The 16,273-nt window shown below is 33.9% G+C and overlaps 2 protein-coding genes across 4 annotated transcripts in view; one reads left to right on the top strand and one right to left on the bottom strand.

Annotated features, from left to right (window-relative positions):
• Positions 1 to 2,789, top strand: part of LOC121369731 (retinal homeobox protein Rax-like) — a 42,993-nt gene extending 40,204 nt beyond the window's left edge. Inside the window, exons 3-4 of the mRNA XM_041494787.1 lie at positions 1,436 to 1,756; positions 2,567 to 2,789. Coding sequence (XP_041350721.1) covers positions 1,436 to 1,756; positions 2,567 to 2,680 — 435 coding nt within the window. The 3' untranslated portion in view covers positions 2,681 to 2,789. The remainder of the gene's footprint in view (positions 1 to 1,435; positions 1,757 to 2,566) is intronic.
• A 2,660-nt stretch (positions 2,790 to 5,449) lies between these two features.
• The window catches only part of LOC121369644 (multiple coagulation factor deficiency protein 2 homolog), a 40,297-nt gene continuing 29,473 nt past the window's right edge, over positions 5,450 to 16,273 (bottom strand). For all 3 annotated transcript variants that reach the window (XM_041494681.1, XM_041494683.1, XM_041494682.1), the window contains 2 exons: positions 11,152 to 11,434; positions 5,450 to 10,047 (listed from right to left, as the gene is read on the bottom strand). In XM_041494681.1, coding sequence (XP_041350615.1) covers positions 11,166 to 11,434 — 269 coding nt within the window. In that variant the 3' untranslated portion in view covers positions 5,450 to 10,047; positions 11,152 to 11,165. The remainder of the gene's footprint in view (positions 10,048 to 11,151; positions 11,435 to 16,273) is intronic.

Here is a 16,273-nt window from a genome sequence, read left to right as displayed (position 1 = left end):
GTTTTGTCATTTATATTTGCTAGTATATATACTCTTCAAAAAAGAAGTATTGAAATATTAATGTTATCAACTATTAGACCGAACATACGTTTTGACCACAGACATCCAAGTAAAGAACGTTCAGGTTTGTTTATCAACACACTGAAACACATTCCATAGTTTGCACATGCATCACGCAGTTGCCCCGTACACGTGCGTGGGGAGTCATTCTCGATTTTGACAATTTCCAAGGAAGGTCCATTAATCACTGTAGAACATTATTTATGTCAATCTTTTTCATTCTGTTGAGCATAGTTGTTATTGTTTTGTTTTTAGTCATTTGTATTGTTTGAATTTGCGATTTACTGATAAAAAAACCCATTAACTTTCAAATTTCACTTCTGACCCCAATCGTCTTTCAAGATCTTTGGTGGTCATAAATCCTACTGCAATACTTAACTACCGGTTGTAATGTTTGCTCAATTAATTCACTGTTATCATATTCCCCACAGCTAATATACCTTACAATTTTGGCAATTGTAAATTCTTCTTAGAGTTCCACTACTTTTTTTAAGGGTATATTACAAACCGATTAACTTGTAATTTCAAAATGTTCCATTTTCATTCTATTATCACTTTTAACACCACGATTATCAATCATCAGCATAATTATTATCAGCATTATGTCGTATGTAATAACGTGCGTTCATTCTTGTTTATGTATTCATAATTTATTATTTATTTTCGTTTTATTCATGTGTGTTTTGTTTTGTTTTCTTGGGGGAGGTGGGATTTAAAGACCTGTAATTCGTAGCTACAAGGAGATTATTACCTAACACAATTAAAACACGCATTGAAATTAGCATTACCGGTACCGATTTTCACCTATCTTGTCTAAGTTAACTGTGTTAGGGTCAGCGCTGTAGGTAGGCAGGTAGGTAACTAGTTTAACGTGTTCATATACCACTAGGGTTTCGAACACGCCCATCCCGAGTCCGACCTCCGATATGATCGGGGGCCTGACTCTGGACATCAGCGCTGTAAATAAAAATTTGGTTGAAAAAGACGTTTGCATTTAAGGACATGTATGAAACAGAATGCTGTCAATTCTATGCCATTAATATCGTAGTTCGTTGTTTAAGACTTATCCAACTCGCTCTTGCTCGTAAAATATGTTTTAAAACAAGTCCTCATACGATGAATGGTATTTAACGGTCACTCGTGTAGTATATACTCTGTGTTAGCCAGTCTTTGGCAGTAATGTCTAGGATATGAATGCTAACTAGAACACTGCCAATATATATATATATATATATATATATATATATATATATATATATATATATATATATATATATATGTATATATATTTGGTCTACAATACCAATTGTTTGAATCCCTCATTTGTTTCTATCATAGTAAATAACTAAATACATACATTTTCTTCTATCTGCAGGTCTGGTTTCAAAATCGACGAGCTAAATACCGGAAACAGGAGAAGCAGCTGGCCAAGTCACTTTCCCCTGTGATCCCGACATGCAACGGCATGATGCGGAACATCTACCCAACGAACACCCGACCCTACGCCTACCCGTCGCCAGGCAACATGAACATGAACATGAACATGAACTCGATGGCGCGCTACCCTCAGATGAACAGCTCGTATTCCCCGGCCATGGCGCAGTTCTCCAGCATGGGCTCCATGCAGGCCTCCAACATGGCGATGGCCATGCCGAGACAGGTGCAACAGTTCCCCATGACCGCGGACTATAACTTAGTAAGTACAGTTTAGGTCATAGTGAATTAGTGATCCAGGTTTTAGTCCAACATTTGTTAGACTGATTTTGCAACAGTCCCCCATGACCGCAGACTTAGTAAGTACAATTTCGGTCTTAGTGAATTAGTGATTGAGGTTTTAGTCCAACGTTTGCTAGACTGGTTATGCACCAGTTCCCCATAACTTAGTAAGTACAGTTTCGGTCATAGTGAATTAATGATCCAGCTTTTAGTCCAACGTTTGCTAGACCGGTTTTGCAACAGTTTCCCATGACCGCGGATTATAACTTAGTAAGTACAGTTTCGGTCATAGTGAATTAGTGATCCAGGTTTTAGTCTAGCCAGCCGTCTCTCGCTAAGGCTTGAGAGACTGGTTTTTACGCTACATTAGGTTAAACTAAATGACCACTTCGGTAACCAATCAAATAGTTTGCAAACGTTCAGCGAAAAACAGCTGGCAGAACGTTGATAAGCAATGTGATACTAATTTAATAGTTAAAAGTTGAACATTCAGTGTCATACTTCACTTAGCACTATTTCAAACAGTCAAAAAATCACAACACCCAGCGACTCAACCCCTTACCAAGCGCATTTCCAAGAGCGGACACTTCAATTTCAAATTTTATGAGAGAAAAAAAATCGGTGCCATTGTCTTACCTAATGCTAATCAGCCTGTTCTCATCATTCATAGGGTGCATTCTTTGCCCAGATGCCCCTAAAACAATAGATGGGTGTATGGAATGGCACTTAACTCAGATGGGTGAATGAACAGTTTTGTGATATACTCACATGTATATATTTTTCTTCCCAGCAGGAAACACCGGAAGACGATTGGTACAACAAGAGTCTGACTGCACTGCGCATGAACAACGCCCATCCAGGATCTCTGTCAAATTCTGTACTCCAGTACCAGACGCAAGTCTAGTGGACAAACTCGATTCATTTCTCAAAAAGACTGCTTGTGCCAAACGTAACACAGTGCTCATCACATCAAGTAAAGTTTGGCTCTGGGAGCCGTTTTAAAAATTAGCATATCCGAGAGGGGCGGGGAGGAGGGGGGGGGGGGGGGGACTGAAACTTTATAGCTGGAGAATGCAGCTACAGCGATCATCTAGTTTGATTCCCGTGCTCTTCACCGTGAACTTATGAGCTATAATCATACCTCATACATGCGACAGCCGGCGACACGATTGCTGCTTGATCTACCTACACGTGTTTGAGTTGCCAGAGTTTGGATGTCTATAGACTCTGTACCTTTAACTAATAATAGACACACGCATGTACACGCACGCACGCACGCACGCACACACACATATATTTTCGGGGTCTTTTAAAATAATATAAGTTACGGATGTGCATAAAGTTAAGTAGGCTATGCCACTAAATGATCTTAAAATGTTTTTGAACTATTTGTGCGTCATGTGTCCTGTGCATAAATGTGAGGGTTCACAACATTTTGACAATATATAAGTCCAAGGCACTCAGTATATATATAATATATATATAACATATAATATATAACAAACCGGTATTTTGATACTGGAAACATATGGTTGTGTTTTGCATTAATAAACAATATTAAAATACTAAAAGGTGACACATAAGATTTTTCCAAAGAAAATCATTTTGCATTCCATAATACATGTATCATTAACAATCAACATACTGTTATACATAAGCTTGTACAATTTTTTTTTCATATCATTAGTGGTGTATGTAATCAAAATGTATATAATATTACATGTATATTGCCGTTGCCCTAATGTACGCTTCATCAGTTGCGATTGTTTAGGAATCTTACATTCGTACACGTGAATTCATCTATATTGCGATATTTAAAACTACAACGAACGCAACGGTCTACTACACATTATATTGTATTGTTAATAAAAGAACATTTTTTGTTCAGTTCTCTTTACACCAAATATGAAACAAATCATGATTTTATTAGAATAGTGCAATATTGTTATATTACATCTATTTGTTGTTTTGTATTACAATTTTTATTTGTTACTTTGTTTATGGTTCAGTGCAATATTTGACCCAACTCTTAAGTTTAGAATTCGGTCAAAGAATGTAATCTACATTAATTTGAATAATATTGAATTCTTATTTGTAAATACTGTTTATATACATTTTATGTTTAATGTCTCTTTGATAGTTATATGTACTGAAACTGGGATTCATTACCATAGACAATATTTGTGGGTTTATACATCTAAATGTATTTGTAATGTGTTCATCTAGAAATGTACAATAAAATAAACCTGTCAAATGTAATACAGAACAATGTTGTTATTACTGTCATCATGATTATCGTCGTCGTCATTGTATTGTGATTAACACCACTATATGTCAAATTGGTCTGTCGGCATAGGCAGGAGTAGAGCAGAACCTCAAATTCAGGCAAACATTATATAGATGTGCCAACCTGATACCTTTTTACCATTTATTACCATCATTCTACCATTAAAATTAGTTGTAATCCATGTATAAATGCGTAGGGATTCGGTTGCAACCCTATATAGCTGTTTGGTAGTAATGGTAATATGAATATGTTGTTATCCAGATTCGGGCATTTTCGTTTAATTCGGGCAACTCCCCCCCCCCCCCCCCTGCCCCTCCCTCAACACACACACACACAAATGGGAGCCCGTATGCCTGTCTGTCAGGACTTTTATACAACAAATCGGTGCTGATCTGCATTTACAGATGACCTGCGCAACTTTCACGTTCTTATTGTCCATAGCGAATGTGTTATAATATGCAGACGTCTGAACTTGAGGTGCACAATACAACACATTTGAAGTTGAGGTGATCAGAATGATAGGCGTTGGAAGGGGTACCGACCATAAAATCTTAAAATTTTACATGCACGCACACACACAGTTGTTTTGTTGTTGTTTTTTTAACAGTGATTCCAATGAGTGCATGCCACCACAGCTGTATATATTCCATTGAAATCTATCCTGTGCGAGTTATCTAAGCTAGTCTTGGAGTAGCAGTCCTCCTAGCGGTGCATGGTGGATGAAACCTGTTACACATGTCCTAGGAGAATGGCGGTCCTCGTAAGGACGAGCAACTGATAGTGGATCATGGAAGCAATCACGAATTTACCTAACATACTTTCAACTGTGCCTTGTGCAGAGATACGATTTTGATATCTGAATGCGGTTTTGTCGTTCAGATTGAAGAATTTATGTTTAACGACACCACTAGAGCACATTGATTAATAATCATCGGCTATTGGATGTCAAACATTTTGGTAATTCCGACACATAATCATCAAAGGCAACCCGCTACATTTTTCTTATTGCAGAAAGCAACCTTTTATATGCACTTTCCCACAAACAGGAAAGCACATACCACATGGAACGAGAAAAAAACATTCAGTTCAGATTGAAAGGCAAATATAAACCTGTATCTGTCCCCTCCCCTCTGTTGCTGGCATCTTTCAACGTCTACGAGAATATGTGTTGCCCTCCACATTTCTTCGAAAGCGTATAGCTATATCCCTCCACTCCATCCCCTAAAAACAAACATACAAACTAACAAACAAAACACTACTTACATTTTACTTTTTTTTGACCCTTGTTTCAACTTTTGTTTGCTTTATTTTTTAATTACCTGCAAACATAATTCACAACCATCAAACACAATCAGTTGATTGAAACAAACAAACCACAAACGTGTGTTTGAACAAAATGTTTATTCTGTTGAGTTTTTCGCATACCAATAACACATAAAGGTGAAGTCTTGTTCCATTTTAATTGTACTTAGCATTTTAAAAATAACCATACATAATGCAATTTTAAAAACAAATAAAAGGTTTCTGGTTCCGTTTTTCTAGTCAAGCAGTAGTTTTAAAATTTAGACTTGTTTTTACATTTAAAAACAAACCCTGAAGAGTTTTTGATTCAAAGACTTCGATTTGTGTCAATTTCTTGATATCAGGAAATATAATTTGTATTTCTTAATGCCATGAAAATCATTAATTTATAGAATGAAGTGAATCCAACAAAATCCAGTGATGCAATGCACTCTTACAATGCAGCAAACTCGGGAATGTCCATTTAATAAAAAAAAATAATGTACACACACACATGCATGCACGCACGTGCACGCACACCTATGCACGCACGTGCACGCACACCTATGCACGCACGCATACACAGAGAGAGAAGAGACAACATATTGAAAACAAATGCTGAGGTATCTGAGTTTTTGTTCGCCACCTTAACCCCAAAAATGCACCAATGTGTTTGAATAGCCCAATTCTTGGTTTTTGAACTGTAATAAAAACATTGCACAAATAAATGTAAATAATATAAGTAATATTTTAACACAAAATCAATAGTGCAGCACATAACAACAATTAGGGCCCCGTTTTATGAAGCTATCTTAAAGCTAAGATCACCTTAACTGCATTTATTAGTTATACACCTAAGGTGACCTTAGCACTAAGTTCGCTTCGTAAAACGGGCCCCAGGTCTTGAAATCACTAATAATAAACACTAATAATGAAAATATATTAAAGGCACTGTCTTCAGTTTTAGCTATTCATGTTTGTACTGTTTTAAAATTTACACATTAATTACAACTTATATGTATTTCACCCTCATAACAAATGTCAGTTTTTCTAAGAAAACTGAATATAATTTGTGTCAAAACAAAATAAATTATCAATTTGTAATATAAGCCGTAACATACATGATGATTACAAATATGACATTAGCATATTCAATATATATCTGAATGACTGATTTCAAACGATACATGACCATGATACATGGTTCCCACTCCGTCTGTAAATGGACTGCCATTTTATAGAGAGTACCAGTAATAGCACCAAAATAGTATTTTACAGAGATACTGCTCACATTATTTTAAGGGTGAGTAACTTATACATATTGGCAACTCCACTGTTATTATTTTTTTTTTCGGTTGTCTTGGTAATTGTATTAGCTCAAAATGCAAAGTGAAGTAGGGTCAGTGCTTTTAACTAATTCCCTAATCATAACAATTTTTGTTCAGTTTATACAAATATTTTTTTATTTTCAGTATTGTTCATTACATTTCATACAAAACAAATAAGGCAATGTTGCACCAAATGCTACCATGAAAATTAAATTTAAAAATTAAATCCACAAGACTAGATTACTTTATGCTATTAAATAAAGTAAATAAAGTAAATCACAAACACAAATTTAACACAATAACAAAGACAAATGTTAAATATTTGTTTTAAAAACATTATGGTGTATGTGTGTATACATACTTTCTGCAATGTTTCATTTTTGTACAGTACTATTAGTAACACAAACCATTCATTAATAATGTTACGGAATGTAACCTGGTAAACCTGCACAGACATATGATATGTAAATTAAATTTCCTGGGACAAAGCAGTATGTAATTTAAATATAGGGAGATGAATTAAAAATAACAATAGCATTTAGTTTTACATCATGTGTTTTAAATTAAAATCACTTATAAAAGTACAAATAAAACCTTTCATCTGTATATTTTGTCACTTAAGTCATAAAAAAGTAATTTAACTACATAAAATTAAACAGTTTAACTTAAAAATCCCATCGAAATATAAAAATAATTTTTTTGATCTGTTTCTACTACATAAAACCTAAAGTACAAGGAATTTAACATAACCACATTTATGACTAATATTGATTAAATGTTTTAAATTAAAGTCGTGACAGAACATTAAAAGAAAGCATCCCTACATTGCATTCTACCACAGAGTAAAACATTTTTATTTAATAAAACTCAAACATGGAAACAAAAATATTTTTCTTTGCTCTTCATCAAATTGCTAAGAAACAGAGAGAAAAAACCCATTTGTAATTTGATAATCTGTTTCATATATAATTATATATAATCATTCTAGTTTTCAGATCTTCTCCATTTCACTAGGCATGTTACTGAAAAGATTTATTATCTACCTGCTACAATATTAATCTTAATGCATTATGCATAAAACAGTCATATCTCGTGTATGTAGAATCAGAATTATGCAATAATTATGCATAATTAATCAAAATTATTAATACAATAGCTGTTATCACAGATAACAAGAATTCCATGAAATTAAATGTCTCGCCTAGTAATAAACTGATTTGTTGAATAGAGAAATAATTTATGATGTAATATTCTGAATTAATATAGTTTAAAATAAGAATAAATTTTAAAATTAAAAACAAAATTTAATTTAATTATATTTTAACTTTCTAAATCATACTCAGAGATGAACCTACAAGGAGGTAACTATAACCAAGTTTCATTGATCTTGAACTTACTGTCTGTGAGAAATGGACCTAAATGCAAAATCTTAATGTTGGAGTTGAAAAAGTCAATTCTATGTTTCACTTTTTGACGTCAGCTTAAAAAGCGAGACAATAAAAATATGGACATTTGTTAACCATTTTCATCATAAATTGTGCACATACCAAGGACAAAGTTTTATCTAAGCAACAAAATTACTACCTCATTAACTGACCTTTTTATGTTTAAGAATAATAGTAAATAACTAGTTAAAATACAAATTAATCAGAATTAATTATGCATAGCTATACAATAAACAAATGTAACACAAATATGCTTTCACTAATTACAATATATGTTACAGTGTACATAAATAAAGTTGAAAAATTAATAATCATACAATAACATGAATAAAATATAACATAATTTTGTCAGCCCATAGCAAAAGCTGATGGAAAATGGCAGATACATAGCACGAACCATAATGATTGTAGAGACAAGGGCCGGAATGTTAAGTTGGACGGTAAACAGGTGAACGACAGAAGATGCTGTCAAAATAGAAGGAAAAAGATAGATACCAAAGTAGACAGAGGAAAAGGGCTAAACTGGGAATATTTTGATTATTTTCCACTGTGGAGAATTATTAAGACACTGTACAAACTAAATAATAAATAAACTGCAGGAATTAAGAAACTGTTTGCTAAACTGTCAAATCTGAATGAAAGTTCAATTTGTCTAATCTATTACATAATACATTTTCCAAAAAAGAGCTAACTTGGCAATATACATGCTTAAAGACATTTTAGTTCATTTATCCTATCAATTTGTTGAATCAAGAAAAATTTAAAGTTGATACATTTTTTGTCAAATCAAAACTGTAATGTGATATTGTAAACATTTGGGCCAAATTACATGTAATTACATGTATTCATAATGCTAAAACATCTGTGTTTACGGAAAACAGGCTTCTTAAATTCAGCCCATTATGTTTTTCGAATTCATGTTTTTAATATATTATATTTGATAGTAATTTTGATATTTACTCAAATTTGAAAAAATATATATATATTCACACTTCTAAAAGTAAAAATCTCACATAAACTATTTTATTATTAAATTATAATGCACACAACACACCTATTACCCAAAACAGTTACATGTGTATTTTTTCTGGTTATTAGTAGTTCTGGATTTTTAGTGCTGGATTTCCTATCTGGTAAACTACTGCCATTACCCAGTACATTAACAAACACCATTGAATTAACAAACACAATATGTATAAAATATAGATATTATTATTCTGTACAGTTTTTGTTCCAATTAGTATTCAATATGTTTTATCAAAGTTTCAAAACTTGTATCTAAAACATAATAGGTTATTTATAATGTTATTTAATAATACTGTACATGCATATGAAATTGAATAAAGTTGGTATTTGGATATCAGATTATAGTACCGTATATTTCGGATATTTGAATATGTTTGCCCTGCCACAAACTACCAAGAATTCATTTATAATGCATGTATTAATATAATAATTTTCTAAAGTTTATATTTAGACTTAAAAATATATTAATCTAAAATTAATCTTTGAAACATTTGTGATTAAAATTTAGAACATGGTCAAGACATTTTTAAAATTTAAAATTAAAACTGAACAAATAAGTTTCACATCCATATAAATTAAAAGAAACCTGATTAAATTTGTAATTTAAAATGGATGTAAAATTTTATTCATGACCATTTTTTAAAAGATAATGCTTTAAAAGCTTAAAATATATCTTGGTATATTTGACACAAATACATGATTAAAAGAGATCACCAACTAATCATGTGATATAATTCTGTTGATCTAAACATTTAATGCAGTTTGTATATTCTTTGTTGTCCTTGGTTCGTAATTACACATGTATGTTATCACAACAGCAGAAAATAAGGAATGTCAGAGAGTTCTTGAATCAGCAGCTTTCAGAGATAAACATTCATTCACTTTTGATTACTGTAAACTGTCACTGAAATAAGAAGAACAAAGTTCAGTCATCCCTGTCAACATGATAACATAACAAGTTCACAGACATAAACATTTAACACAAATAATCATTCAGTATATGTGCCACTTGCACAGCTTTCCAGAAAATTAAATGATGAATCAGTTACCAGTACCAGTTCTGTTATTCAGTTTTTAAAATAAATATTATGCCAGTCAGAATTTGTTTTTATTTGTCTGGTTAACAATGAAAGACCATACCCTACTTCATAGGAATGCATAATTTTTCCCACTTGTGAATGTTCTTAAGGTATATATTATATGCATTATGGTGCATTTTAAACCAGCGTTTCTATCATTTCAAAACTGAGAATCTGAAAGTGAAATCAGATAATTGTGTGAAAATCTTCAAACAAGGTCATCCCAGATATTTGGCATTGTACAATAGGCAGGCAGACAGACAGGCAGACAAACAGACAGACATTGGACCAGTAGGGAACTGATAATAACAGTTACTGTGGAAAAAAGAAAGAAGTGTTTTATTTAACGATGCACTCAACACATTTTATTTATGGTTATATGGCGTCAGACATATGGTTAAGGACCACACAGATTTTTTTAGAGGAAACCCGCTGTCGCCACATAGGCTACTCTTTTACGACAGGCAGCAAGGGATCTTTTATTTGCGCTTCCCACAGACAGGATAGCACAAACCATGGCCTTTGTTGAACCAGTTATGGATCACTGGTCGGTGCAAGTGGTTTACACCTACCCATTGAGCCTTGCGGGGCACTCACTCAGGGTTTGGAGTCGGTATCTGGATTAAAAATTCCATGCCTCGACTGGGATCCGAACCCAGTACCTACCAACCTGTAGACCGATGGCCTGCCACGACACCACCAAGGCCGGTCAGTTACTGTGGAATAAACCAACCTGAATTTCCATTTTCATGGTACTTAATGTTCTGTTGGTGGCACATCACCCATCTAATTGTTAGAAATTTTTTGAAACGCATTCAGAGAGTACTGCTCAAGCAATATATGTTTTCTACTGGGCCAAACAAAACAGTCAGACAGACAGACAGACATATGATGGACTAATAATAGCAGTTACTGTGGAATAAACCAACCTGAATTTCTGTTTTCATGGTACTTGTTGTTCTGTTGGTGGCACATCAGGTACTTGTTGTTCTTGTTCCGTTAGTGGCACATCACTGGCCTGTGTAACCACTGTTTCCTCCAACTTGTGCTGTGCGCGTCTCTGCGCCGTGATGAACTCGGCATACTCCACATAGCCGTCCTGGTTGATGTCGTCCTCCTCGAGAACCAGGTCCACCATGCGCGCGATCTCCTCGTCAGATATCTTTGCTAGGTTATCCTTTAGAGACTCGGTCACCTCATCTTCCTCGGAGTCTAAACAGCAACAAGAATTCCACAGAATTAAATGTCTTGCCTACCATAGAATTCTGCAGAATTAAATGTCTTGCCTACCATAATATTTTTCAATGCACTCTATGTGACAAACATCCATAGGTGAAACTATAAACCAAGTTTGTCGTTTGTGAGAAACTATCTAAAATTTTTGAAACTTTAAGGTTAAACTTTAACAGGCCATAGGATTTCAAATTTCATGGGAAACACTTTTTCGGTTCCATGCCTTCTGATAATTGGAACCAATCAAAATCTGTTTCTAAAAAATAATTATTTTTGTTAAATAGTCATGCTCGATATAATAATCATGGAAACTGAAATTTTGGTTCTGTGATTTTACCGACATTGATCATTTCCGTGAAATCTAAAGTTGACGCTGTCGCCACCATCGTAGAAATATTACCTATATCTTGCCTTTTCACTCCATAAAAGGGAGATAACAAGAGCTATGACTATAAGATGTAGCAGTATATGCTATATAAAGTATATAAAACTCAATTAGTTGTATCAGATATTTTACCCATAACCCATATTTTTCAACAGGAAAGGTAAAGAATGTTAGTTTAAAGGGACATTCCTGAATTTGCTGCAATTTTTAAGATGTTATCAACTATCAGAGACTTTTTGACGACTGTAATAACATATCAAATATATTAGTGGCTGTATATTAAACGAGTTTCTGATTGTTCTAATATTTGTACTAGGTTAAATTTCATTTTATTTCCTAAAAAAGATTTTTTTCCTACGAACGAAATTATTTGAAGACAAAATCCAGTTTGGGCTTCTTACAAATATTAAGACAACCAGAAACACATTGAATATACAAACACTGATATTCTAAACAAGAAAATATATTTAATATGCAAGTTTAATCGTAGAAATATTTTATTAGTTGGAATCATCTTACAATGCAGCAAACTCGGGAATGTCCCTTTAATGCGACTCAGCACATATTAAACTGTGGCTAACATAAGGTTATTTAGATACTTGTTTGGAATTGAGAGATCACTGGATAGACAGAGAATGGTAATGGTAATGAATTATTTAACGACGCACTCAACAGTTATACGGTTATATAGCGTCAGACATATGGTTAATGACCACACAAATATTGAGGGAGGAAACCTGCTGTCACCACTTCATGGGCTACTCTTTTCGATTAGCAGCAAGGGATCTTTTATATGCACCATCCCATAGACAGGATAGCACATACCACAGTCTTTGATGTACCAGTCGTGGTGCACTGGCTGAAGCGAGAAAGAGCCAAATGGGACCACCGACAGGGATCGATCCCAAACTGACCATGCATAAAGCGAGCACTTTACCACTGGGCTACGTCTTGCCCCCAGATAGAGAAAGAAGATATATATATATATATATATATATATATATATATAGATAGAGAGAGAGAGAGAGAGAGAGAGAGAGAGAGAGAGAGAGAGAGAGAGAGAGAGAGAGAGAGAGAGAGAGAGAGAGAGAGAGAGAGACACACACACACACACACACACACACATACACAGAGATGGGATAGCTACAACCACCAAAGTTCTTCTTGACTGATATATCAGTGGTCGTGGTTTATGTTATTGTGTCCGTGGGAGAAGTATATACATAATACACAGTTCTTCCTGAAAAGTGGCAAAAGTAGCCCTTGTGGTGGAAGTACATTTGATCTTTAACTTAACATCCAGGACAAACAATTAAATTATAGGTCCCAAACATGATGCTAAAGTCTTGGTTTTATATATAGACACTATCATTATCATTGTTGTCATCAATGTCATCATAATCATCATGAGGTTAAAGTTACAGGTTTGGAGTTTGAATCAACTATAGCAGAGCTTGTATGTAATGATGGATGACTGGTTGCCCGCATATATTATACTGTGCCCCCTAACTTTTCTATATTTCTTATTCACTAAGATAATTTATAGTAATTTAAATGCAATATTTTGACTCCACTTTTTTATGGTAGACCCTAGATTGGCCCCATTGATGTTTAGGCTAAATTTAAAGCATGCACATGTATACATACTTAGGAACCCTTGTTTCTGAGGATATCGTTCCACACTAAAACTTAGAAACACAACCTACAAATGAATACACTGTGTAAATATTTATTTCCAGATTCAAATTTGGCAGCACTAACTTTGAAACCAAAGCAAAACAGACACAACAAAACAGAACCAGTGTATCCAGTAAATTACATGTAGTCAGGATACAAGTCATTGGGGGACAAACACATTTCATTGTGGCCAGTGTACTGGCTGTTTCCAGAACTGATCACATAAAGGGCAGGGAGCAGCAGGTAATGGTTTTATAAACCACTAACCTGTAAGGCACTGGCCCCAGTATTTGACCAGTGTACTTAATCAGTTTCCATACTCATTTACATTTATTTAACATGGGCAACAGGGTAAACATTCTTTTTTCCAAAAGATCACTTGCTGCTAATCGAAAAATCTAGCAGGTTGATTCTGATGACTAAGAGACAGAAGTATAAAACATTTGACATCCAATAGCAGGTGATTAAATAATCAATGTGCTCTAGTGGTGTTGTTAAAGAAAACAAACTTTTTTCTTTGAACCGTATAGTTCAGTGCAGCACTCAAACCTACTCTTATTGGGGTATAATCCTTAAACAAAACTTGGATCTATTTTAGGAATAACATTGCCAGTAAGTCTGTATGAAGGAAGATAAATATTGGCAAATACCAATAAGACAAAAACATTCTTTCCTAAGTGGTCAAATACTGGAGTCATTGCCCTACAACAATTAATAACATTGATAATGCCTTTAGCACCTCCTCGTAACATGTGATCAATTCTGGAACATCAAAAAACATCCAGCAGACAGGCATTTAAAATTCAATAGTCCCATATTCATTTACTACCATGCCTATAGTCATAAAAAAACATGGTGCTGCCACCATGGTTGCAACTAGCAGGTGGGGGTGGGGGTGAGGTGGGGATTTCAGAAGCCCAAGTCATCTAAATGGGTAAGACCCTGTTATTATTAGAGTGCTATTACACTTTTGGGATATTCCATGAGCTCATAAATATGCTAGACTGCACCAAAACGGTGTTACATTTTCAAAATGTTAGGTGTAGCCTAGCCTCTGCAGATTATGTGCCTGCCAATTTAAACAAATTTTCTTTTATTGCTGACCAAAATAACAAACTCAATATTTTAGGCTAGCTGCTACCATGACTAGGTTATTTCTACTATGGCATGGAACTATGCAACACTTCTAAGTGATACATGGGACTACATAAGATTACTAGTATTGGACTAAAGAAACTGACAAGAATGAGACTACTATAAATGAAATACTAGCATGGGACTACATAACTGCAAATGTGTGGAACTACATAAGGTTACTAGTTTGTCACTAAAGAATCTGACTAGAATGAGACTGGTATAAATAAAATACTAGCATGGGACTATATACTTGCAAATGCCTGTCCAGAAGATGAAGCTTTATATATATGCTAAATGGTGGTTTTCAATCTCTGCAACTACTACATGTAATTCAAAACCAGAAAACCAGTTGTCTTTTTCATCTACCAGGTATTCCCTCTAGAATGCACAGGGCCCCATTTTATGAAGTGATTTCAGTGCTGAGATAACATTAAGTGCTTAAGGTAGCTATGCACTTCAGGTGATCTTAGTGCTAAAATCACTTTGTAAAATGGGGCCCAGAGAAGGTAATTTCTTAAAGATACAATAAATTTTGTTTAGTGTGATGAAGTGAATGTACATGTAGTTTGATTGTATGGGGAACTGTTTCTTTACCAATTTACCACATCCCCAATGACATCACTGGTTGACTAAATGAATGTAATTTAGGTTAATGCACCATAAGAAGACATGACAAATATCTCTAATTTTGATTTAATATAATTATCATAAGTGTATGACCAGATAAACATTTTAACACATGTATAAAGAAAAATAAACATGTTCTAAAACAAAACCATACTACAGTGTAAGTTTAAACACACCATCACCATGTTTTGGGAATGAAAAAACACCTCAATACCAGTGCACTTTATTTGAAATAAAACTCAACTAAAAATAACAATTTAAAGGCAAAGTAGCACAGACAGTTGTCTTACTAAATGTCCCAACAAAATACATGTATTACCTTAAAATACACGTGACATGTATATACATTTACATTTATCTCAAATTACTTTTAAATTCACTGACCCTAGTTTTAATGGTATGTACCTTTGCTGTTTTGTATAAAATGCATTTTGAGCCATTACAAAAAACAGAATGAGCAGAAATATGTTGGATTTGCCAAAATGTACAATTTAATAAAAGAAAGTTTTTAAGTAATGTGTAAGTTAAAGGTACAATGATGTAATACATGTAGATGAAAACATTTGATACTGTAAAACCTAGAATATTTCAGTTCAAACCTGAATTACAGCTACAATATGTAGCCGTATATGAGAAAAACAACTGTGATCCATTTAAAATATTTGCAAAACAACTTATTATAAATAGCACTGTACATTTCAAGTCATATGAAATGGTTTAGTACGTAAATAAAATATCCTCTGCTGTGAATCACTGAAAACATATTGGGCAGTGCAGTGGTATGTATAGTATCATTATCCAGTAATGTGACAAAAACAAAACTTTGTAATCTGTGGTACTATGCCTTTAATGATGGTCTAACAACAGGATACAAAAAGTACGGAAGACATTTACTCTGATTACAAAGAATATACACAATGATATAAATGTGAAAATATTTGTATTTTAGGAAGAAAACGAATGCAACATAATCAAAGGCTTCAAATCTTTTG

Source organism: Gigantopelta aegis, chromosome 4 (genome assembly GCF_016097555.1).
Source record: "Gigantopelta aegis isolate Gae_Host chromosome 4, Gae_host_genome, whole genome shotgun sequence".
NCBI classification, from domain to species: Eukaryota; Metazoa; Mollusca; class Gastropoda; order Neomphalida; family Peltospiridae; genus Gigantopelta; species Gigantopelta aegis.
Note: the sequence above shows the minus strand (reverse complement) of the source record. Positions and strands in the feature narration are given on the sequence as shown.